This window comes from Perca flavescens, chromosome 10, assembly GCF_004354835.1.
Source record: "Perca flavescens isolate YP-PL-M2 chromosome 10, PFLA_1.0, whole genome shotgun sequence".
Lineage (NCBI taxonomy): Eukaryota > Metazoa > Chordata > Actinopteri > Perciformes > Percidae > Perca > Perca flavescens.
Genome location: NC_041340.1, coordinates 34,724,469 through 34,748,756, shown reverse-complemented (window position 1 = coordinate 34,748,756; position 24,288 = coordinate 34,724,469). Strand labels below are relative to the sequence as shown.

General features: G+C 41.3%; 1 protein-coding gene and 1 long non-coding RNA gene across 5 annotated transcripts; one reads left to right on the top strand and one right to left on the bottom strand.

Annotated features, from left to right (window-relative positions):
* The first annotated feature begins 225 nt into the window (after positions 1–225).
* Positions 226–22,056, top strand: LOC114562551 (uncharacterized). Of its 2 annotated transcripts, none has more exons than XR_003693515.1 (4): positions 226–445; positions 14,880–15,090; positions 16,268–16,459; positions 20,189–22,056. It is a non-coding gene; the product is annotated as an uncharacterized LOC114562551 (long non-coding RNA). The 2 variants fall into 2 exon arrangements; XR_003693514.1 differs by having other exon boundaries at positions 16,265–16,459.
* On the bottom strand, positions 13,572–23,424 carry zgc:92242 (SH2 domain-containing protein 4A). Of its 3 annotated transcripts, none has more exons than XM_028588991.1 (6): positions 23,255–23,424; positions 20,115–20,567; positions 16,294–16,411; positions 15,162–15,273; positions 14,843–15,062; positions 13,572–13,981 (listed from the first exon to the last, which is right to left on the bottom strand). In XM_028588991.1, the coding sequence occupies exons 2-6, from the start codon at positions 20,299–20,301 to the stop codon at positions 13,818–13,820; spliced, it is 801 nt and encodes a 266-aa protein (XP_028444792.1). In that variant the 5' UTR covers positions 20,302–20,567; positions 23,255–23,424; the 3' UTR covers positions 13,572–13,817. The 3 variants fall into 3 exon arrangements, with proteins under 3 accessions (XP_028444792.1, XP_028444794.1, XP_028444793.1); XM_028588993.1 differs by having other exon boundaries at positions 15,168–15,273; XM_028588992.1 differs by lacking the exon at positions 23,255–23,424 and having other exon boundaries at positions 20,115–20,586.
* Positions 23,425–24,288: the final 864 nt, after the last annotated feature.

The following is a 24,288-nucleotide window of genomic DNA, read 5'->3' as shown; positions in this document are numbered from 1 at the left end:
TTCAGTCAGCGTCCGGTGCGCAGAATTACCATATCCCGCCCTACGAAGCAGCTTGATTGGTTGAGGTTAGGCATTTCACCTCGAGTGGTTAAGGTTAGGATAGCCGATTGGTCAGGGGATAGGACCTGTACAAATCAGGTTACGTTGCCTTTCGTAAGCATGGATGCCTGGCCAATAGTAGCCATTGAAGGGCGGGCCTTGGCGTGGCCATAGTGGGAAAAAGAAATATCGCGTCCGGTGCTTTAGGATGCGACCGCGATCAAAAGTAAGCTATGAAAACGGATTATAGAAAGAGCAACAAAAAAAAAAAAAAAAAAACGGCGCTGAAAAGACAATTAAAAAAGAAAGCTCTAGAAAGTAAAGTGTCCATGCAGATGTGCTAAACTGAGCAACGTTTTCATTAAAACCAGCGAGAGTGAAACGCCAAATGAAGACGATGAGATGGGTAAGCTAAGCTAGTTAGGAGCAGTGCAGGATGCTAGCGGTCGTACAAAACATCACTGGTGGAAGAGTAAAAGTACTAATACCACACTGTAAAAATACTCTGTTACAAGTAAAAGTCCTGCAGTGAAAATTTTACTTAAGTTCAAATATGTATCATCAGGGAAATGTAGTTAATGTATTAAAAGTAAAAGTATACTCAATGCAGAAAAATCCTCCCATTTTAGAGACTGGAAACGATCCAAACGTGTTAAATGTGTAATGGTCTAATCATTTCAGCTGGATTTGTAGGCCTGTATATTGTTGGGTGGTTTAATTTATGATAAAACATTGTATTTTTTAAACTACATGTGTTTTGTGTGCAAAAATCTGAATGTGTAAAGTAACTAGTAACTAAAGCTGTCAGAAGAATGTAGTGGAGTAAAAAGTACAATATTGCTCTCTGAAATGTAGCGGAGTAGAAGTAGAAAGTGGCACGAAAAGAAAAGACTCAAGTAAAGTACAAGTACCTCAAATTTGTACTTAAAGGTCCAGTGTGTAACGTATTTAGTTGTTCATTCTCAAAGTCTGTGTTGCCCGTTCACAAACTTGTCCTTTTTCATGAATGTTTACCTCCCCCATCAATTCCAAGTATTCCTGTTGGCTTGAAATTTTACATATACAGTACAGGCCAAAAGTTTGGACACACCTTCTCATTCAATGAGTTTCCTTTATTTTCATGACTATTTACATTGTAGATTCTCACTGAAGGCATCAAAACTATGAATGAACACATATGGAATTATGTACTTAACAAAAAAGTGTGAAATAACTGAAAACATGTCTTATATTTTAGATTCCTCAAAGTAGCCACCCTTTGCTTTTTTGATAGCGCTGCAAACCCTTGGTGTTCTCTCAATGAGCTTCATGAGGTAGTCACCTGAAATGGTTTTCACTTCACAGGTGTGCCTTGTCGGGGTTAATTAGTGGAATGTTTTCCCTTATTAATGGGGTTGGGACCATCAGTGGTGTTGTGCAGAAGTCAGGTTGATACACAGCCGACAGCCCTATTGGACAACTGTTAGAATTCATATTATGGCAAGAACCAATCAGCTAAGTAAAGAGAAAGAAACGAGTGGCCATCATTACTTTAACAAATGAAGGTCAGTCAGTCCGGAAAATTGCAAAAACTTTGAATGAGTCCCCAAGTGCAGTCGCAAAAACCATCAAGCGCCACAACGAAACTGGCTCACATGAGGACTGCCCCAGGAAAGGAAGCCCAAGAGTCACCTCTGCTGCTGAGGATAAATTCATCTGAGTCACCAGCCTCAGAAATCGCAAGTTAACAGCAGCTCAGATTAGAGACCAGATGAATGCCACACAGAGTTCTAGCAGCAGACACATCTCTAGAACAACTGTTAAGAGGAGACAAATCAGGCCTTCATGGTCAAGTAGCTGCTAGGAAACCACTGCTAAGGAGAGGCAACAAGCAGAAGAGATTTGTTTGGGCCAAGAAACACAAGGAATGGACATTAGACCAGTGGAAATCTGTGCTTTGGTCTGATGAGTCCAAATTGCAGATATTTGGTTCCAACCGTCGTGTCTTTGTGCGACGCAGAAAAGGTGAACAGATGGATTCTACATGCTGGTTCCCACCGTGAAGCATGGAGGAGGAGGTGTGATGGTGCGGGGGTGCTTTGCTGGTGACACTGTTGGGGATTTATTCAAAATTGAAGGCATACTGAACCAGCATGGCTACCACAGCATCCTGCAGCGACATGCCATCCCATCCGGTTTGCGTTTAGTTGGACCATCATTTATTTCTCAACAGGACAATGACCCCAAACACACCTCCAGGCTGTGTAAGGACTATTTGACCAAGAAGGAGAGTGATGGAGTGCTGCGCCAGATGACCTGGCCTCCACAGTCACCGGACCTGAACCCAATCAAGATGGTTTGGGGTGAGCTGGACCTCAGAGTGAAGGCAAAAGGGCCAACAAGTGCTAAGCATCTCTGGGAACTCCTTCAAGACTGTTGGAAAACCATTTCAGGTGACTTCCTCTTGAAACTCATCAAGAGAATGCCAAGAGTGGGCAAAGCAGTAATCAGAGCAAAGGGTGGCTACTTTGAAGAATCTAAAATATAAGACATGTTTTCAGTTATTTCACACTTTTTTATTAAATACATAATTCCACGTGTTCATTAATAGTTTTGATGCCTTCAGTGAGACTCTACAATGTAAATGAAAATGAAAATAAAGGAAAAGCATTGAATGAGAAGGTGTGTCCAAACTTTTGGCCTGTACTGTACAGAATATATATATATATATATATATATATATATATATATATATATATATATATATATATATATATAAATATATAAATCTTTTGGTTCAGGCACTGTTTTAAAAGTATCGTATCATGTTATATTTATACAAATTTTAAGAGCGTAAAATGAGAAAAAATAATGGGACAAAAAGAAATCAAGGGACATTTAGAATAGATAAAAATGTGTGATTAATTGCGATTTAACTATGACATTAATGCGATTAATCACGATTAAATATTTTAATTGTTTGAGAGCACTAGAATGAAGAGTATGGTGTAGACCTGCTCTATGCAATAAAATGCCCTGAGCTAATCAATGATGCCAGATGATTCGGCATAACATTAATGAAACTTTATCAGAAAGCTATGTAAAAAGCTGCTGTCAGTGTGGAAGACACAGTGTGTGAACAAGCAAACATGATCAGAGTAGTTACAATATAATCACTGTATATGCTCAAATGTTACCAGAATCAGAATCAGATTTATTGGCCAAGTATACTTACGTACACAAAGAATTTGACTTCGGTAGGTGTTAACTCTCTATACATTCAACAAATAGACATGTAGAAGTAAACATTCAGTAGACAAATAGTAATATAGACACATACTGTACAATAGAGACAACAATATACATATGGGCACATATCAACATAATGTACAAAAATACAAATAAGACATAATATCAAGACAACTACACATGGAGTGGGATGTAAAGTGCAAAAGTAATAGTGCAAAGTAGTGTGCAAAATGCATATTGTAATGAAGTATGTAATGTGTAGAGAAGTGGGTGAGTGGCCAAAGTGGGGATGACCCCACTTATCCACAGTTCAGTAGAGTGATGGCAGTGGGAAAGAAGCTGTTCTTATGTCTGGTTGTTTTTGTGCGCAGGGTTCTGTAGCGCCTGCCAGAGGGGAGGAAGTTAAAGAGTGTGTGTGCAGGATGTGTGGGGTCTTTGGTGATGTTCTCGCTATCCCCGTATGGATGTGATATTATTTCTATCTTTGTTGTCTGTCTGGCTCAGGTTAAACTCTTTGTAAAATTTGAACAAACACAAACAATGAATGTCGTACAACTTTCTTTTATTCTCCAGTTTGACAGTCGGTTATAACGGAAAATTCAATTGTATCGACTAATCGATTAGTTGATTTAATCGACAGATCTGTAAATCTGAGTTTCTCTGCAAAGAGTCATGCAAAATGATGCATATATTGAATAAGATAACGCCTCCTTTGCATATTTAAACACAACATTTCAGAAAACGTGTAATACAACAAAAAATTGCCTTAATGAAAGTAATAAAAGTAGGTTTCATGGTGATATCTCTTAGGTAAAATGTCAAACCTTAATTCTTGTGTTTACCAGAGATGTGCTCGTACGTTTCTTGGAAATAAGTCATTCAGCATGAAAAAAAGCATCAAACATGACTAATGGACTAAAGAGATCTAAGTTGACTAAGACCAAAACCACCGATTAGTCGACTAATCCACTAAGAGGGAGCAGCCCTCCATAAATTCGTACAAATAATTTTTATTTTTATTAATTCAGTATGTGTGTGTGTGTGTGTGTGTGTGTGTGTGTGTGTGTGTGTGTGTGTGTGTGTGTGTAATTAATACTATCAATTGTCTGGATACAATATAATGAAATAGCCTAGGCCAAAGGTTTTCACAATGGAGCCCGGGAGGTTGTGCAGTAAAAATAAAAGGAAAGAAAAAACTAAAAATATTCCAAATTATTATGGGTACTGTTATAAAAGTATTATTGGTAGGCCTAAAATGGGTATCTTTATAAAAATATAAAACTGTTAGAGTAGCCCTGCAGCCGATTCAACATGTAGCTATAATAATAATAATAATAATAATAATAATAATAATAATAATAATAAAAGCTACCCAGTGTTTCCTCTATGTTAATTTCTGCCGCCACAGTATCAGAAATAGGGCAGACACACAACAGGGTTTCCTGTTCCTATGTACATGTAGTATATAAAGTCATAATTCCACGACTCTACAGAGCCGTGTGCTCTACTGAACTCAAGCCAACTGTCATCCGCTCTCTCTCCCCTCAACTGGAACAGTGACAGGACGTCATCACTCGCCAAGTCATGGCAACCAGATAAACAACAGGGCGAGTACACCCTATGTCAATGAGTACACTTGTCACCCAATCTCAGGCAAAGTCACAAACAGCGACAAAAGCCGCAACTTGAAATCCGCACTCACTCAGCTTGTGCGTGGCAGGCACTAGCGGCGTCAGGATTTTGATTGTAGGTGGGCCTCCAGAAAACTGGACGGGCCATTTAAAATAAGCCAAATGTATTCAGGTTCCCCCTTCATTCAGACAGCCAGACACTAATGACGTTAAGACACTACTTGCCTTGCTGGTGTGACGGTGTGGCTACGGGAGGACTTGATGGGGAGAGGGCGGCCGAGCAGGATGGTAACTCGTCACTTGTAACCGCGTTACTTAAAATGTCCTCCTCCTGCTCCTTGGAGTGTTTCTTGCTCAATTTAGAAGAAAACAAGCTGCTTTGCTTTGCGTTTCATATTAGCTAGCTAATAGCTACACTCTGTGTCTGTCTCATTGAGCTTGTTTGAAAAGCTTGCGCACAAACGTCATTCATTTCATTGGATCACTTGCTGGTGACGACGCAGCCTGTGGGCCGGCGGGTAGAAGCCGCTGATTGGCTGAGAAGCTTTCAGTCAAAGCTTTCCTCAGGCTGCTTATTGGATGAACTGCTAAATGGGTCAAAATGGGCGGGCCCGAACCTAAAATGACCAATGGTAGCGCCGTGGATGGTGGCAGGGCGTTCTGAACTCTATGGGGAACTCACTTGATTCCTCTACCTGTTCCACTGTTAAAAATAGCAGCGCAACTTGGTGGGCGTTATGCTGGTAATTTCTCTGCGTGAGAAATACAAGGTGTGGCGTGTGAGCGTGTGAACGGGTTGAAATGCGTGTGTCTCACGCCCAATGCGTGAGACTTGAGAGCCCTGTAGACGATTACTCTAATGCTAATTTAGCCAGCTAGCACACTCCAGTCTGCCTGCCTCACTCCCCCAGCACAAAGAGACTTAATTCGGGATGATAGCTGACAACACACCCGGAACATGTAGCAATAGCTAGTTACCGTTAGCCCCAGCTGGTGCCGGGTGTTACGACGCTAACAGCAAGTTAATGAAGCGTCGGGAAACAGAGAATATTAGACCCAGGCATCCTAGTCACAACATCGGCCATCCATAATGTTAGCAAGCTAGCTACGTCTCCGTAAACGCTACCGGTGTTTGTACCGAAAATCTCCTGCCTGCCGAATTTTTTCCCCCTTTGCGTTTAGCTGTCTTTACAGTTAGCCAGCTAAATTAACCCGACAAAAGGTGGTTTAAGCCCCAAAATGAATAGTTAAAGGTCCCATGGCATGAAAGTTTCACTTTATGAGGTTTTTTAACATTAATATGAGTTCCCCCAGCCTGTCTATGGTCCCCCAGTGGCTAGAAATGGTGATAGGTGTAAACCGAGCCCTGGGTATCCTGCTCTGCCTTTGAGAAAATGAAAGCTCAGATGGGCCGTTTTGGAATCTGCTTGTTATGAGGTCATAACAAGCAAGGTTACCTCCCCTTTCTCTGCTTTGCCCACCCAGAGAATTTGGCCCACCCATGAGAGAGAGACATCATGGCTTTCAAACGAGAAAATTGGCAGTTGGTCAAGGCCACACCCCCACCCTCCACCTTGCCCCCCTCTCTCCTCCTCAATAGCTTCAGACACAGAAATGGCACATCCTAAGGAAAGCTCATTGTGGGACTGGCTCTAGGGGCTGTAATTCTGCACCAAGGCTGAATTTCGGGAAAGAGACTTCAGATATAGTATTAGGGGACCACTAAGGTCTATATAAAAGAGACTTCAGATACAGTATTAGGGGACCACTAAGGTCTTTATAAAAGAGACTTCAGATACAGTATTAGGGGACCACTAAGGTCTATATAAAAGAGACTTCAGATACAGTATTAGGGGACCACTAAGGTCTATATAAAAGAGACTTCAGATACAGTATTAGGGGACCACTAAGGTCTATATAAAAGAGACTTCAGATACAGTATTAGGGGACCACTAAGGTCTATATAAAAGAGACTTCAGATACAGTATTAGGGGACCACTAAGGTCTTTATAAAAGAGACGTCAGATACAGTATTAGGGGATCACTAAGGTCTATATAAAAGAGACTTCAGATACAGTATTAGGGGACCACTAAGGTCTTTATAAAAGAGACGTCAGATACAGTATTAGGGGATCACTAAGGTCTATATAAAAGCATCCAAAGAGCACCATGTCATAGGACCTTTAAGATTACAGAAAAGTGAAGGGGGAGATTGGACAGCTGGGCGATGTTCTGCTGCCGCACAACAGGCATTGAACGCCCTCGCTGTCGCCGTCGCCCCCTGCAATCCCCACCCACACCCGTCTCTCAGCCTCGTTGAGTAGCTAGCTAGCTGGCTAGCGTTACAACAAACCCTGTCCGCCTGGTCAAATCCAAAAGGTGACATTGGCATGTGAATATATACTGTGATAGTGTGGTAAAACCTGCTAACGTTAAGGTTAAGGTTAGGGGTGGTCATGTTTTCGCTTTCTTTACTGTAAAAAAAAGAAAAAATATGATTAACTTTTTGTACATATCAGACATATGAACAAATTGTTAAAATTGTTGTGAAATTTTTTTTTTTCGAAGTTGCACTTTTGCTAAATTTGAGAGAGAAAACATTGTACAGTTGGTAACCAAATACACCGTTCCTGACTGGGATTTTTCAATGAAACACTTAGTTATTACTAGTGCTGTCAAACAATTAAAATATTTAATCGCATTAATGTCATAGTTAACTCGCTAATCGCATATTTTTATCTATTCTAAATGTCCCTTGATTTCTTTTTGTCCCATTATTGTTTCTCATTATAACGCTCTTATCAACATGGAAAAGTGGATCAGCTTGCTTTGTGCTTTTGTCGCCTGGCTTTGACAAGGGGGGGGTCGTTTGGGGAGAACTGGCATCAGCTGTGTGCTTGGTCATCAGCTGTGTGCTTGGCCATCAGGTGGTATTTCAGACTGGACGTGCTGCGATGATAGCTCAGTTCACAACGACAAAACACACACATCACTTTGGTCTTATCAATGGAACCATTTGGCAACTTTTTAAAAGTAAACTTTCCATTCAGAATCTTATTGGCATCCATTTCGGCGTCTCGCGCTCGCCATCCACTCAAAACGTTACATTAGCCTGCTAGTCTTTGGCTGGCTCCAAGCCCAAACAAGTGTGTGCGGCGTGCCTGTTGTTGTGTTTCCGGTCTAGCTAGATCCGGTGTGGTGTTGTAGTTTTTCTAACGTTACTAGTTGTTGCAACAGCAACTACAAAGTTTTCTAGGCCAAAAAGAACATTAATCTCGCGCTAAAAATGTAAAAAGGGTTTGGTTAATGCTGTTAATAACGCGTTTAACTGACAGCACTAGTTCTTACTGTTTATCTTGTAACAGCCTGATGTTTTACACATTTGTTCCCCAACATTGAGCTCACGATTATGAATACGAAAACCATCGGCCAAATCTAATGACATCGGCTGAGTTGTAGTTATTCATTACAGAGTACAGAGCTGTTAAGGGACGGTCTGATCTCCGGACTCATTATGCCTCTTCACATTGAATTGATTCAGAAAAAGAGATAACATATGTTTCATTGCTCTCACATCCAATGTATGTAATCCTTTTCATTACAATCTTTGAAGTGCACTATCATACAGGCGCTTAGTCAACACAGGAAGAGCAAAAACATGTCCTAATTTCACCTTTCAGACTCTCAACATCTACAGTGAATAGAAACATTACAAGTCGACGGCATGCACACGTTCTTATGGGACAGAGATGACCGGACTCCTACAATGCTTTGCTGGGAAACCCAACACTGTCCTGCTATATATAGCGGGGCTTTTTCACACCGTGCATGACTGCTTGTGTCTAGTCACATGATTCAAGAAATATGGGTGGAACGCGTGCGCACACACACACACACACGCACACACACCCTTTCCACAGCTCTACAGAGGCACGTACACAGAGGCTGAGGGTGTGGAGGTAGTGGGGGAATGAGAAGAGTTTTTATTGAGTTGGCTCTGACGTGTTGCTTCCCGTGACTTGACTCCCATTCGCTCTGTCTCCCCGAGCGTCTCGCCCTGTCTCGCTCTAAACCGCATGCTAATCAGCTTTCCGTGCACTCTGTTTGATCTCTGATGGGCTGTTTTTCTGACTCATCCCGCTGAATAGATAATCATTGTGTAAGTGACCACCATCAGCAACTCCTCTGTGGCTTTCCCTATCAGCAACCCCCCCCCCCATGCTGAATGCATTCTATAACCATATGAACAGACACAACTGTGTTGAATGTAAAAAAAAAATTATTTTGTTCTTTTTCCACACCAACAAAAGACATAGAAAACCATTAGGCAAATCCAAATACAGATAGAAGGTAAAATACAAAAGTCAAAGTGTCAGCAGGAGCGGAGTTTTAGAATTAGTGATCTAGTAAAAGGAATATGTGACCCAATTAGTTAGGTAGTAACTACAGCTCAAACACTCTAAACCTTTAAAATGAAGTACTGCTATCTCTCATGGTCACATGTTCCTACAAGAAGAGTTTAGTATTTTTCTGCAGTTTCTTGCAGCCAATGTCCCTTTTGGGTCTGTAGATATGTGTCCCAGGGACACCTTTTCCATTCTGTTTGGTACTCCAGGACACTCATATCAAAATGAAACAATAACCGTGGGATTAAAGTGCTGACTCAAAGCTGTAGCAGTGTGTGAGGGTGTTCAAATCTTTGTCGGCTGACCAGCATAGAAGCTCTTTTTTTATATATATATATATATATATATATATACACAGTCCCTCCTATTTAATGACAATGCAGGTCAGTCATCCTAAACATGGCAGCTTCTAAGAGCCAAGTCTGTCCCCTGATCACTATCGTCCCCTGACTCAGTCCAACTGATCATGTGTTTCACTAACTGAAGACCCAACTGAAGGCAAAAGGCAGCTAAAACAAGCAGGAAGTGAAGATGCTAACAATGGAAGTGTTTGTTGGTGTGTGTGTGTGTGTGTGTGTGTGTGTGTGTGTGTGTGTGTGTGCCTGCGCGTGTGTGTGAGCGTGTGTGTGGTGGACTTCAGACGGTGACTGGATGTAACGGAATATTAAATACGTCATTTGACAATAATAAATCCTAATCACAAGGCCCATTTACTTGGTTTCTAGAGCTATCAGCCTCATGTTGTGTTATCTGTTGTTTCAGTTGTCATGGAGATGGTTTGCTTATTATCATGTGACATGAGTATGGATTTACGTGATCACATGATAACGGTCTTGAGATATGGCAGATTGCTCTGGAAGAACCAAGTGAGTGGACCTTGTGATTGTGATTTTTTTTGTCAAACTGCTATTTCGTAGGTAAAAAATGAACCGAAAAGGTCAATTATTTAGTATTCAGCGTTTTCCCTACTATTATAATTTTTAGGTGCAGCACCCGACCTGTTTTGGGCAGCAGGTAAGCCAAAATGAATGTTAAATCAATGTGAGCATCAAAACTAACTAAAGACTTTCCTCGATATAAGGGTTGTATAGTCGATCCCTACTGGACTTCTTTGTCTTTAAAGTGCTCATATTATACTTTTGGGCTTTTTTCCCCTTTCCTTTATAGTGTTATATATCTTTTTTGTGCACGTAATATGTTTACAAAGTGAAAAAGCCCAAAGTCCACCCCAAAGGGACTTACCATCTCCAACTGAAAACACTGTTCACAAACTGCTCCAAACAGCTCTGTTGTAGTCCAGCCTTTACTTCAGAGACAAACGTGGTCACTTTGGAACACACGTTATAATGCTCGCCTAGCTGCTAGCGTGGCACGCACTCATACTCTGCTTCTGACTGGCTAGTAGTCCTTACCTAGGTACTGAGCATGTGCGACTCCCAACAAAGATGGAACAGAAGTGAGATGCCTCACTCTCTAGTTAAAACAGAGAGCTCAACACACAGGGTGAAAAGAGGAGCTGCAGCAATGTGCAGTACAACAAAAAGATGGTGTGTGTTGAAAATTAAACCCTGAAAACCTCTTCTGATATAACCTCTAAATACAAGTATGAACCTGAAAATGAGCATAATATGAGCACTTTATGATTTATTTAAGTTAAGTAAGATATTTAAGTGTTATCTATTTATTAAATCTGATCTAACTTTTCCAATGTTTGAGACAGAGCACGTGCACTTAAGTCTTTTATAATGCTAGGGGAAAACACTGGTATTACTTTAAAGTTTATCTTAATCTGTCAAATTACTGTTGGCCCTTTTGTATAACAAGAGTCTACAGCCATGCTTTGAGCTAATTGCAAACGTCAGTGGGCTACCATGCTCACAATGACGATGCTAACATTTCGTTGAAATTTAGCAGGTGTAGTCTTTACTGTGTTCACCATCTTAGTTCGGCATGTTGCAATGCTAACATTTGCTAATTAGCACTTAACACAAAGTACAGCAGCTGCTGATGGGCATGTCATTATTAAATATTGGATCATAAAGCAAAAGTTTGCTTAAATGTTGTGCGATTCAGTGCGAAAATGAATGTAAACACCTTAAAAGGTCTCAAATCAATTCGATATACCAATTTAATCGCAAAACAGCATGTGACGTCATTACGCACAGGTTTTTATTCGCTTTAAAGCCGTTGGATGGAAACACACTTTCACCAGCTTTATTTGCATGAGTTTTTTTTTCGAACTTCAGATAATTTGATTGACAAGTGGATGGAAACTTAGCTATTGTACTACTATATTTACCTGACAGATTCAGAATGTAATCACAAAATGTCACAGTGACAATGTGGAGTAATCAGACATTAGCCTCATGGACTCATGGCAATGCGTTACCCACCTTGCCTGTTACGGGAGCTAATCAACACATATCAGTGTTCATCAACCACCAGAACCGGACCGTTTGTGTGTGTGTGTGTGTACGCGCGCACACATGCAGAGAGAGACAGACAGACGGACGGACGGACGGACAGACAGAGAGAGAGAGAGAGAGACGTCTTGTGTCGTAGTGCTACTTTGCACATGTTTGTGGGCCTGAGGTGTAGGTCACATTTTAGCTGCCAAAGCTCTGCTGCTCTTTATCTGTCTCTGGTCCTGCTCACTCAGTGTGAGAGGGGGAGGGGCCAGCGGCTAGAGCAGCAAAAGCCAATCTGTGCTTCTTTAACCGACGATATCTTTTACGTTTCTTATCCAAACAACGTCAAACTAGTTCATTTCAGAAATTACCATTCCAAAGGAATGGTTTGTTTATTGGAATCATTTTGGTTTAGAATCCGATCATCGGTTCCAAATTTAACACAAGTAACTAACTAAGTTTTGGTTTCCATAGCGACCCGTACTTCCATCAAAACTGGGCGATATGGAGAAAATCAAATGTCACAATATTTTTGACCAAATACCTCGATATCGATACGATATTGTAGTGTTGACTATTGGTGCTTTCACAAAATATTTACACAATAAGATTTTTGATAAATAATCATCAGTAATGTGGATATAATGACTAAGTGGGTAAAGATAAATAATTGAACAGTTACAACAGTCTGGTAAGTTCAGAAAATGACATCACTAAAACTAGGAAAAGACAACACTTATGCCATATTACGATATTCAAAATCTAAGATGATATCGTCTCATATCACGATATCGATATAATATCGATATATTGAAAAAGCCCAGTAAAACTGTAAATCACCATTAAATAAAATATTTTGTTTTTCCTTTTATCTGTGAAATAAGCATGTGACCCGTTTCTACTCCACCAAATCCAAATGATGCCCAACCAAATATATAGTTACTTTGATAGCAAAGAGTATAAAAGTAACAAGAGGCGAAACTCAATAGAACGTTGTGTTACGTTCAAGATGGCGGAGCTGCACTCTTTAGAACGTTCCATTGCAAACTCCAGCTCGGTCATGGGTGCGTTTGTTGCAATGGAACGTTCTAAAGAGTGCAGCTCCGCCATCTTGGACTGAACATAACACAACGTTCTATTGAGTTTCGCCTCTTGTTACTTTTATACTCTTTGCTATCAAAGTAACTATATATTTGGTTGGGCATCATTTGGATTTGAACAATTCTGATTCCAATTCCAAATTCTTCCTATCGATTCTGGTTCATCTGGTATGATCAGTCCACTACTTTCATTGAATTTGGGTGTTTTATTCAATTTGAAAGCATTTGTAGAAAATAATGACACATGAACGTTGAAAAAAGTAACAAAAATGTTGGTAAAAACCTTCAAAAACGCGGGGGGAAAAACGAAAACGTAAAAAAAACAACTTCGGGAAATAAGTGTGCAAAAACGTTGGGAAAAAAATTTCAAAAAATTGTGAAAAGTGACCCAGAAAAACTAGAAGTTGCACGGCCGACGGGAAGACAACACAAGAGTTCAAACAGTTTAACGCTTCTGAACAGCACAAAATCACCTGGATAGGAGTTTGATCAAATTATACGTTTTAGATCCTGGTAACCTGCGTATGACTTCTGAATAATGAAACTTCATTAACACTCGTTTAACAAGTTTGCCACAGTGTCTTTTTTTCTTGCGGTCAATTGTCTGTGGACACGTCTCTCTGCGTCTGCCTGTCTATCACACAAACCGTGAGCATATTTGAACTTGGCAACATTAAAGCAGCTTCGTTTTTATCATTCAGGTTGACTTAGTTTGAACAGCTTTCAAATCTTTCTCTCTCAGTCTGACCCCCCCCTCCCTCCCAGACATTTCTCTGTCTGTAGTTTTGGGTCCATGAATTGAAGCCTAACATCTCATCTCAGTTCACCGCTCAGGGTTCAAGTAAGGATCCTTTTCTTCCAGTGCATGTGGCCTCAGCCCGGTCCATCAGTGTCTACACCTGAGCCATTATGTTGTGCACAGGGCTCGTTAACAATCAGTCACAGTAGGCTCTGCCTCCGTGTGGGGTCCCAGTGGCGTCTCGTAGCAGGCTGGACACGCCTGTCTTAATGGATCAAAGGCGTGCTGCTTTTCTGCAGGTGAGCAGGTTTGGCAGGTACTGCAGGTTTGGTGTAGGCCCGAGTGCTGTGAGCATCGTCTGTGAATGCCTTCCTGAGCTGCGCCACGCGGCCTCCATGCTCGGACTTTTTCTCTTCACAAAACACGGTCTCTGAGGAGGGGAGAAAGGGGCAATGTGTTGAGTTTAGCCTGTAGTTTATTTTAAACATGTAACAAAATAAATAAATAAATATATATATATATATATATATATATATATATATATATATACACACACACACTCTACCGGTTAAATGTTTGGGGTCACTTAGAAATTTCCACTCCATTACAGACAGAATACCAGCTGAGATCAGTTGCATTGTTTTTTTGCAGGGGTTCAAACAGAGAGCTCAACACACAGGTGAAAGGGTGAAAAGAGGAGCTGCAGCAATGTGCAGTACAACAAAAATATGGTGTTTTCTTTTTGAAAAATAAACCATGTAAACCTATTCTGGTACAACCTCAAAATACAATTATGAATCTGAAAATGAGCATAATATGGGCACTTTAACAAACAAAACATATGATCAGTTTATCAAATATGATGCAACGGTGCAGATTAAAAAACAAAGAGTAAACAAAACTATTAAAATGAGCTCCACCTCACCCAGCAACAACGTTACATTCTGTTTACATGTTAACGCATTACTGATAATAATCCAATAATGAAATGTATATTATAACACTGTGAAAGGGGCTATTCTGCAAAAAGAATACATTTATTATTATTGGTGTATTAAGTATTTAGTACCTCAGTTACAGTTCATCTTATCTTATCCTTTCTTCTGATGGGTAAGGACTTTTGCTGTTAAAATGTCGGGAACTTTCACCTAATATGTATATGTTTATATTTACAATGTGGTAGTACTTCTAGCTTCACCTAATTAGAATCTGTTAAAATGAGTAAATCATAGGCTCTGAACACATAAATCAGGTTTCTCTCCGCCTCTTCCCTCCTCTCTTGTTTTCTTACCTCTGTCCTGTGCGCTGGCCCTCTCTGTGTCTGGGAGCTTGTCTTTGAGCGGTGCCTGGTTGCCATGGCTACTAAAATGGGGCCTGTAGAGAGGAGTCCAGTCGCCGAGGTCGTACGAGCCTGATTCACTGTCGCTGTCCTCGGCGGGGTCCTTCGGCTCGCCGTCAGCGCTGCAGGAGTCCTCCTCGTCCCACTGCTCGTGTGCTGGAGCTGCGTCGTTCTGAATACAAGCAGGACACAATGTGACGGTAAGACTCTTGATACACTCTTCGTCCTACCCTCCCCACTTCAAACCCGCATAACAAACACACAAACTCACACTAACATCTGCGGGGGACAGCTGGATGTCTTGCTTCAAATCGAGCTGCTGGGCCTCTCTTCCTGGCAGCAAGTCCACCGTCTGGACGCCGTTCAAATGATCCCCGTGGACTCTGGAAGCAAGAGCGTAACTTTGGGTTCAACATTGGTGGGGGTGGGGGGGGGATTGAGAGCTACACTTTTAAGCAAAATTGTAATTTTGAACATCAAACACTTCATTTTCAGCATTCTGGTGAATTATTTTCCTGCAACAATTTGGGCCTTTTCTGCATCAATTTATGGTGCAAATGTCTTTATTTATGTTAAGGAAATTATAGTAGGTTTTGGGCTGCACTGGCCAGTTTTGATTATTGCCCCCCTCCACCTATGTCTGGTAGACAAAGACGGCCTTTTTTAGTCCCACGGACAGCCGTCCTAACCTTTGAATCAATCCTCCAGTTATTCATATAGCAAATAACTTCTATAATCCAATTAGGAGGAGGAGATGGCTCGCTGACTAAGGCCCTTTAGTTCACTGTTGATTTTATCAATCCCAGTTATGTCATTTGTTGAAGGGACTGAAGGCTTTCTTAAGGTGGATGTTCTCATGTGTTGGTTTAGAATACGTGGATGAAAAAAAAAAGACCAAAAAAAGCTTTAATGTTAAAAATAATTCAAAGGAATTGGCACATTCTGGACGTTGCTGCATCCGTGAAAACTTATGGAAAAATTTGATGTTATAATTGAAAGCACATGAAAGAGATTTTCTCTGAAACCCATGTTGTCAGCATGTGATGGGTGGACATGGTGGAGGTGATGGCTCTCATTTCATGTCTATGCTTTTTTGAAGCAACAAGTAGTAGTTCATTTATTTATTTTTTTTACACTAATTCAAAAATCAACCACCCCTTGTTCTCTTCAGCCTGCTGCTGCAAAACCAATAATAAACACCCAGCAAACGGATACTGTTGCTATGGAGTCTGCTTTCATCCATCTCATCACATTTAGGTCAATGACAAAAAAAGCCAAAATGAGTCAATCAGTGATGACTGTGTGTGTGTGTGTGTGTGTGTGTGTGTGTGTGTGTGTGTGTGTGTGTGTGTGTGTGTGTGTGTGTTTTTAAAGCAGTTCTTTGTGTTTACGTTTGTGTCTACCTGTTGTTCGTGAGGCTCTGGAGGAGTTTGGAGGACCTGAACTCGTCCACCTCTCCGATCACACGGACGCTCACATCGCCGTCCCGACCCAGCAGCCACTTCACATGCTTGTTGTCAGCTGGGGGGAGGAGGGGGGAATTGAAAAGACAAGAAAAAAACGAAATGGGTAAGCTTACAATCTCTCCGCAAGATTCTGCTAAAAGCAGTCGTCTCATAAGTTGTTATTCTGGCTTTTATCCAGAAGGTGGTGCTGTCCGGTAAGTAGAGAGCTTGGGGAACCTCACACAACAGCAACAGCCTTTATCTCACTGTTAATCTGTTGCCTGTTTGTGCTCTCTCTCCCTTTTATGCTTTTTCTGTCTCTTTCTGTGAGTAAGTTCACGTGTGTCTCACGCAAAAACATCATTTGTATGCAGGATTTTGATGAACCATGTTTGAATAATGTGGGATCATTACAAAAGGAAAGGAAAACAGTTCATGCCAGTGACCTCCTTCCTGTCTGTGATCAGGAGGATCACATCAGGCCGGGGGGCAGTTTAACAGAAACTCCCTTGAAAGTTTGGAATCAGCCAACAGCTTGTTTAGTTTTGTCGCACACTGCATTCACTAAAGTCATTGCAAATGATTAACTTGCGTAATAGTTTCTTGTTAGCTTACCTTCATTTCATAATATACAGAAATGAATTCCAAACACAACACACTTTTATTCCATTACATTAACACCCACAGGGTATTTCAGGTTGTTACCTCATCATGACAGACAGAAAACAGCGTTTCCCCCAGAAAAGTAGTTTAGCCCGGTTTGCAAGTGTCTTTTTTTTTTTTTTCAAGGGCCCGGCTGGGGCCGGTCACAGACTGATGGCAGCATTAATGTAGAGCCCAATAGTTTCTGTGATAACAGAATCATGGACGGAATTGCGAAATTGAGAATTTAAAAAAAGCTGTATGACAGATTCCACAAAGCCGTACATTAAGTCAGCGCTAAAAGCTAACTGGAGATTTGAAAATAAGTCTACTTCTTAGTTTCCAACCGAGCCGCCCCACCACCCCAAAATAAAACTTATTAAAAATACATTACCAGCTTAGGCCTGGTGGAGGGGAACTTAGGCCCGGTGGGCCACCAGGCTTGCAATACACTGGGGGCAATGTGACATCATGACTTTGTGTAAACATACATGCCACTTTCGTTATCTGTACGCATTTTGAGCTATCCGTGTGTATGTCTACGCTGTATACAGCGGACGGCAATTTGCAACGTCACACTGTAAACATACGCGCCACTTTCTAAAGCCACACGTGACACGCGGGTTGGGATTAGGAAAAGAAGAACGGGGTTGGGTTTAGAAAACGTGACCCACGGGTTGGGTTTAGGAAAAGAACAAACATGGAAAGGAAATATCACACCCGGGACACAAAAGAAACGTGACACACAGGACACAATCCCCATTCTCCTCGATGAAAGTCCTGTGTTTTACCCATCCACTATAATCCCCCACTCCCCAATGTGTAAAAACAGGTGTTTTCCATGAGGTAAAACACCTACCATGACATCACTGATTGGGGGGGTGTGGCTTGAAAATTCAAATCCTTGGGGGAAGTGTACAGCAGAACTTTTCTGCCAATTGGAAATTCAATGCAGATTTACCCTTTAAAAGACGGAGGAGGCTCAGAGAAAGGAGTCCATAGAGACAATCAGCTCCTAACAGTGGACTGACTCTGCAGATCTCTTAGAAACCAGCTAACAAAGACAGCTCTGTTTCTCTTCATATTTTAGGGAATGCCTTGTGTTTGTGTACGCAGCATATACGGGTACATTGTGTGGACGTCTCAGTCTGATGCCACCGGGCCACAGACCATCTCTGACATAAGTCATGGCCCGTACATGCAGCACACCTTCATGTCACCTTCATGTCATATTACACTTTAGTAATAACTGGGATTACAAGACTTAGAGGCCATTTCCAGTACAGAAGTGAGGTATCTGCCTTAATTACTACCACACCTACAAATTTACCAGAAATGCAGCACATAACAGTCATGTTCAATTGTGTATTTATGTGACATTGACAGCCCTGCGTGTAAAGAACGTCTTTCCCGACAACAGCTCAGTGAACAAAGACTAAAAAGACGCCTAACTGGATTGTATGTTGTGTAACGACAACACGCACTCGGCCACTCTCAGGTGACATGGCACAGATTGGGTAAACAAAGACGGGAACTTAATATGAGGTTTAAAGCGTGGCGACGCCCCAAAACCACAGGGCTTACTCAATCTTCTTCAGCTTTCCACACACACACACACACACACACACACACACACACACACACACACACACACACACACACGCATGCACACACACACAACACACACACACAGGCATGCGCGCGCACACACACACACGCTCATTGTGGAGCAGAATATATGACTGTGTGTGAAGTAAACACATTACTCAGATTGGTAACATGAGAGGCTGTTACTATACAGCTTGTGTATCATGTGCACTCAGAAGATTTCTGGTCATTAATTAGTTGTAAAAGGGCTTGAATGTACAATTTTATAACATCTGAACAATATGCCACCTGCTATAAAATGTATTAAATGCGCACATGCGTGCGTGCATGCGTGTGTGTTTGCAGCTCCCAAAAATGGTAGTTGTTGATGGACTATGGGACATTATGTGAAAGTAATGGCAGTAATAGTAATTCATTGTAGAGTAAATACTCTCCGTATAGACTTAATCCACGCGTTCCCACCTCCACAAGACAACACTGCCTAGCAGCCAAAATCTGTGGGAATTTCTGATTTCAAATAGAAGATTTCAGATTGTATTGACTTATTCCACTGTTAAATCAAATGCAAATCTGATCTCACTTAATGTGTTCTCATAGTCTCCTCACTACCAGGATGTTATTCTCAGGGGAGAACATTTTAATTTGTCATTTGATCTTAAATCTAAAAAGTCTGGATCAATGGTAGCTACAGCCCTGAAACCAAACACATTCAGAAGGTTAAACATTTTGGGAAATACGCTTAGATCAATATCATTCTCATATCTATACATGATATATGAAGCTACAGCCAGCAGCCGGTTAGCTTAGCTCAGCATAAAGACTGGAAAAAGCTTAGCGCGGCTTTGTCACAGAGGTCCAGGATGTCACTGCACCCACCCGAAAAAATACGGCCGGCAAAAAAAAAAAAACTGCAACGTATTGTTTTTACACATACGTTTTTGTACACATTTAAATAGATATATAATGGCATAATAAATGGCAGGTGAATTTTGTTACCCTCAACAGAGCTAAGCTAGCTGATCCAGTCAGTATGCCAAAGCTAAGCTAACCCAATGCAGTGCAACCTTCTATTTAACAGACAAATATGAGCGTGGTATCAATCTTCTAATCTAAATCTCAGCAAAGAAGTATATATCCCCAAAAAAATGTAAAGGTGGCAGATTTGATGTGTTATCTTAAATACTTGCATGTTGAAGAAATGTCTGATTTAAGGGGCAGATCATTTTACATGTACTGCAGTCTGACATTTGGGCTATGTATCTTTGTCAAATTAGTTGTGACACACTTCTCTTGTACTGTAAAGACATGAGACCACGTAAGTGAACCTAGTATCTTTAACCTCATGTCAGAGTTATGTTACCGAAGACCACATTTCCCACAAACCTTGTTCCTTCCTGTTACTTTAGTCAGTGTTTTCCTCTTTTACATTACTGTAAATCATACTCATATACTGTTGTGTAATGGAATGAGATGTATGCGCTCTTCCCACCAGTGTAACCAGCACAATAATACACAGTGTTGGACTCTACCTTTCTTCAGCTTGTTGTTGTTGTTGTTGTTGTCTCTTCCTTCCCTCTCCTCCCTCTCCTCCCACTCTGTCCAGCGGCGTACCTGCTCCTCTCTCATCTTCAGGAAGAGGATCCTCTTCTGGTCCTCACTGAGGGCCTCCAGCACCTCGGGCTCTACCCACATGTCCTCAAGGATCTTAGCCAGCATCCTGCCTCTTTTCCCCCGGGTGTCAGAGTCAGCCTTCAGCCCTTCTGTCTCTCCTTCTTCCAGTGGGTCGTGTTTCAGCGGTGGGGTATGATCGCTCCTTTTTCCTCTTCCAGAGTCAGGTTCCCTTTTCTTTGAAGGATGGGGGATCGGGTGGTTTAACTGCTGCAGGTCACTGTAGTGTCCTTTGTCAAGTGCTCTTCCTCTGCTGTAGGAGTGTGTCGGCCTCTTTCACACTGGCACAGTGTGTCCGGATCAACTGAAGGTTGCTGTTGTGGAGAGAGAGCGAGAGAGCGAGAGAGAGAGAGATTATATCTACTGTATTGTTTAGTTCCCCTCCATTCAAGGCAGAACACAATAGTCCTGAAGCAAATAAGCCACAATAATAAACTGTGTGTGTGTGTGTATGTGTGTGCGTGCAGTGTTTACTCTGCATACAGCGAGAATGCCGCTGTGCTTTCAAATACTAAAAGGCAAATAGGGGCAGGTTTAGTACGTCAACACACACACACACACACACACACAAACACAAACAGGGTGTTAATGATTGCATGCTATCTGGGGGTAACAGACATAGATAGAAAGCAAAAGACAGCTACAGTTCACTCAAATTATTGCATTAACAGCAGCTCACCCACGCACACACACACACACACACACACACACACACACACACACACACACTCCGATTGTTTTTTGCACCTTATCAGCACACGTGACACAGATAGACATCAGTTAGTAATAACTCCATCAGGAAGTCCTAAGAGTAAAATCCCAGAGAATCTCCACCTTGAACTGTGTGGACATAGTTTAAAAGCAGTCCCCGCCCTGTACATACTTTTGAAAGTTGTGAAACAGTGAGTTGCTGAGCAAGAGCCAATAGGATTTGTGTCTGTGATAACAGTTGACCAATCTGCACTTAAGGGCAGTCTGATATTAGGGTAACTCAGAAGAAGCTGGCAAATATGAAATATCACCCTTTCAGTTAGTGTTTGAGGCGTGGCAAATGTTGAACCATAGAAATATACTAACCCTCACACTAGACTTGAAGAATTCTATGGTTTGAGTCTAAACTGAGCAGTAAAACAATCATGTTTTGCCTCTAACAAGCTGATACAGGACTGAATGCAAAACTGTGACTAAAAACAACACCAATTTTACATAGCTGGAAAATTCCTAAATAGAGTGAAGCCTAAAAAACAATAACTTTAAAAGAGATAAAGAACATGGCTGCTTTACTTACAATGACTTATGTTGTGATATAAAAAGAGCAGCAGCTCATAAATCTATGTACCATGTTTACGTAGTAAAACTTAAGCTTAACATATATGAAGCTATATATATATATATATATATAGCTTCATTGCATTACAGCTTCATTGCATTATTAGTCTACTGTGGAACCAGCATCCATTCATTCATCAACTCTGTGCAGCACTTCTCAAGTCTCTTTCAGTTGTTTTTCAGAGTGAGGTTTTTGTGATCCATGTTCTTGTTCGTTTTCTATGGGGTGTGTTTTCTTTTATTCTTTCACAATGGAGAAGTTGTGAAGCCCTTTAGGACTATGTAATTGAGAGCAATCGTAGACTGTAAAAAAGAATCGACGGAGCTTCCGGGCCTTTAACCTCCATTCTATCTCATTTCCAGCAGGGGGCGACTCCACTGGTTGCAAAAAGAAGTCGGCTTGCAAGGAAGTCTATGAGGAAAAAAACCCTACTTTCACTTGATTTATTTCCCCAATAAACATTTTCATAATCATTTTATGGTCTCAATCGCTAGTTTCAAGTCTTCTTTAATACAGCATGCTATTCATTTTGTATATTATAGTCCCATTTATTTTAAAATGGACAATAAAGCAGGGGATGCTTAAGTGGTGTGGCTACACACTGACCTGTCAATCCTGATAGAGGCTTAGCAATGCTAACCATGACCCTGTGTACATTAGGATAGCAGTGAACTTGTTTTTGGGTGCCGGGTGGTTTTTATCTGAAACTTTGACCCTCTCACTCTTTTTTTACTTCATAAAGTTGATGGAAACATTTTGGTCGCCTAAAAATGTCCTGTTCAGCGTTCGGTAGCACCTTGCCACCCAAAGCTAGCTAGCTATTGCTAGCCTTAGCTGGTAACTTAAAGGACAAATCCGGCGCAAAATGAACCTAGGGGTTAATAACACGTGTGTATTGAGTCGACCGTTCTCTGGGATATGTTTTCATGCTAATTGAAGGTGACCAGTTTAACTGCTAATTAGCTTATAATGCTAGTTATTTAAGGCAAAGTTGGCAGATTTTCACTGATTCTACCGCCATTATTTTTACAGTCTATGAGAGCAATACAAATGAACTGCACCTGACTTGAAGATTAGCTACCAAACAGCCCACTCAGTGGCAAATTGCTCCATTTTTCTGTAAAAGAATCTCACCTATGAGGAGTCTTATACCTGCACAACAGCTCTTGGAATGAACTGTGTACATTGGAATAAGGGCATGGCAGCACAACAGAAATATTCAAATCAAGACATAAACTAACCAAAGTGATCCCAGACAATAACAACACACACTGGACACTTCAGAAAACTGACATCACACGAGGAGTAAATGAGAATATAGCAAATCCACTTCCACACGCTCAGCTCTGTTATTCAAACATAAAGGCATGCAGGTCTGGCTCTGCGCCAACGTGCGAATGAACCCGAGATTTGCTTCTGCCTCCGCTCACATGCAGAGAAAAGAAAGAAAGAAAGAAGGAAAGAAAGGCAGGGAGACGAGAGAAAGGTATGTGCACTGCATACTGAGAGAAGAGTTTGAAAAGTCTCTCAGTCGTGAGAAAACACTGGCCATCTCACAGCAACAGAGGAGAGTGTGAGAGATAAATGAGCTCAGACAGGCCGTAGAATGGCAATCACAACAAAGACAGACAGAGAAAGAAAGCGAGTACAGAGGAGGGAAAGTGGACTTACTCAGTGGCTGCCAGCCGGTTGCATCTCCCAGCACTGCTCTGAGTTTCAGCGCCTCTGTGAGTGCGGTGTGATGGGTGTGTGTGTGTGTGATGAGTGTGTGTGTGTGTGTGTGGGATCAGAGCAGTCGTCAGCAGCAGTGGTATGCAGGCTCAGCTCCACTCTGCTGCATATGTACTGAATAGGAGTGGGACGGACTGACATCACTGCATTTGTCTTTTTCCCTCCTCCTTCCTACTCTTCCCTTCCCTTTCTTCTCTTATCCTATTTACATTCCTATAATGCTACGAAGGCGTAAAACAACAATTGGTTAAATATTTTCATGTTTCCAATGCTATAAATAACTTCATGACATGCTTTCTGATATGCTCCCTTGTGACATTTAGCTACGTTCAAGGACGCAAGGGATTTGATTGCCCCTGACAGGCTCTGTAACCTTTCCGTATGTAGCAGCATAGTCTTTTTTTCTGTTTTAACTTATCTTATCTCTGCATAGTTGTGTTTACCCCCACTTCTTACATTTTCTTCCTCCAGGAAGTCTTGCTGGCTTCTTATGAAACAATTGATCACAACACCACATGTGCAGGAAGGAATCTGGCTATTTATTCCACGGGTTTTTCCCGTCAACAGGTTGTTGACACACTTATCATGCCAGAAAGTCTTTGTTTTTGTGGTTGCTTTGCCAAATCAAATGAATCCAGCTGAATGGTGTCAATGTCAGTCACATACCCCCAGACTAATTATAGCTATTTCTAATTCTAATTTTTATCCCATAAATAATTCTATACAAGTGGATTCAATTGATATGCAGATGACTCACCTGTCTCCTCTTTGTTTGTTACAGACCTGTCTGGGTGTGACCTACTGGGAGTGTTTACGGTAAAACCTGTAAATAGTAGGTGCTGTTTCTTCACTCTGCATTGTGTCTTGTTTGGGTTAGTAGGTGGCTGGGGCTAACAAGTCACAGTTACGTCACAGAATAATGGTAAATTACCAACGTAAATAGAGATTTGTTTTTTCCTTGAAAGAAACAATGT

Bases quoted from the DNA above. Each gene is read 5' to 3' on its own strand.
- zgc:92242 (XM_028588991.1), bottom strand. From the start codon at position 20,301: ATGCTGGCTAAGATCCTTGAGGACATGTGGGTAGAGCCCGAGGTGCTG. The intron at 15,274-16,293 runs GTAGACACAAAC...TCTTGCTTCCAG, and splicing joins CAGAGCCTCACGAACAACAG to AGTCCACGGGGATCATTTGA. The intron at 15,063-15,161 runs GTGAGTTTGTGT...GCTTGTATTCAG, and splicing joins TGTCCCCCGCAGATGTTAGT to AACGACGCAGCTCCAGCACA.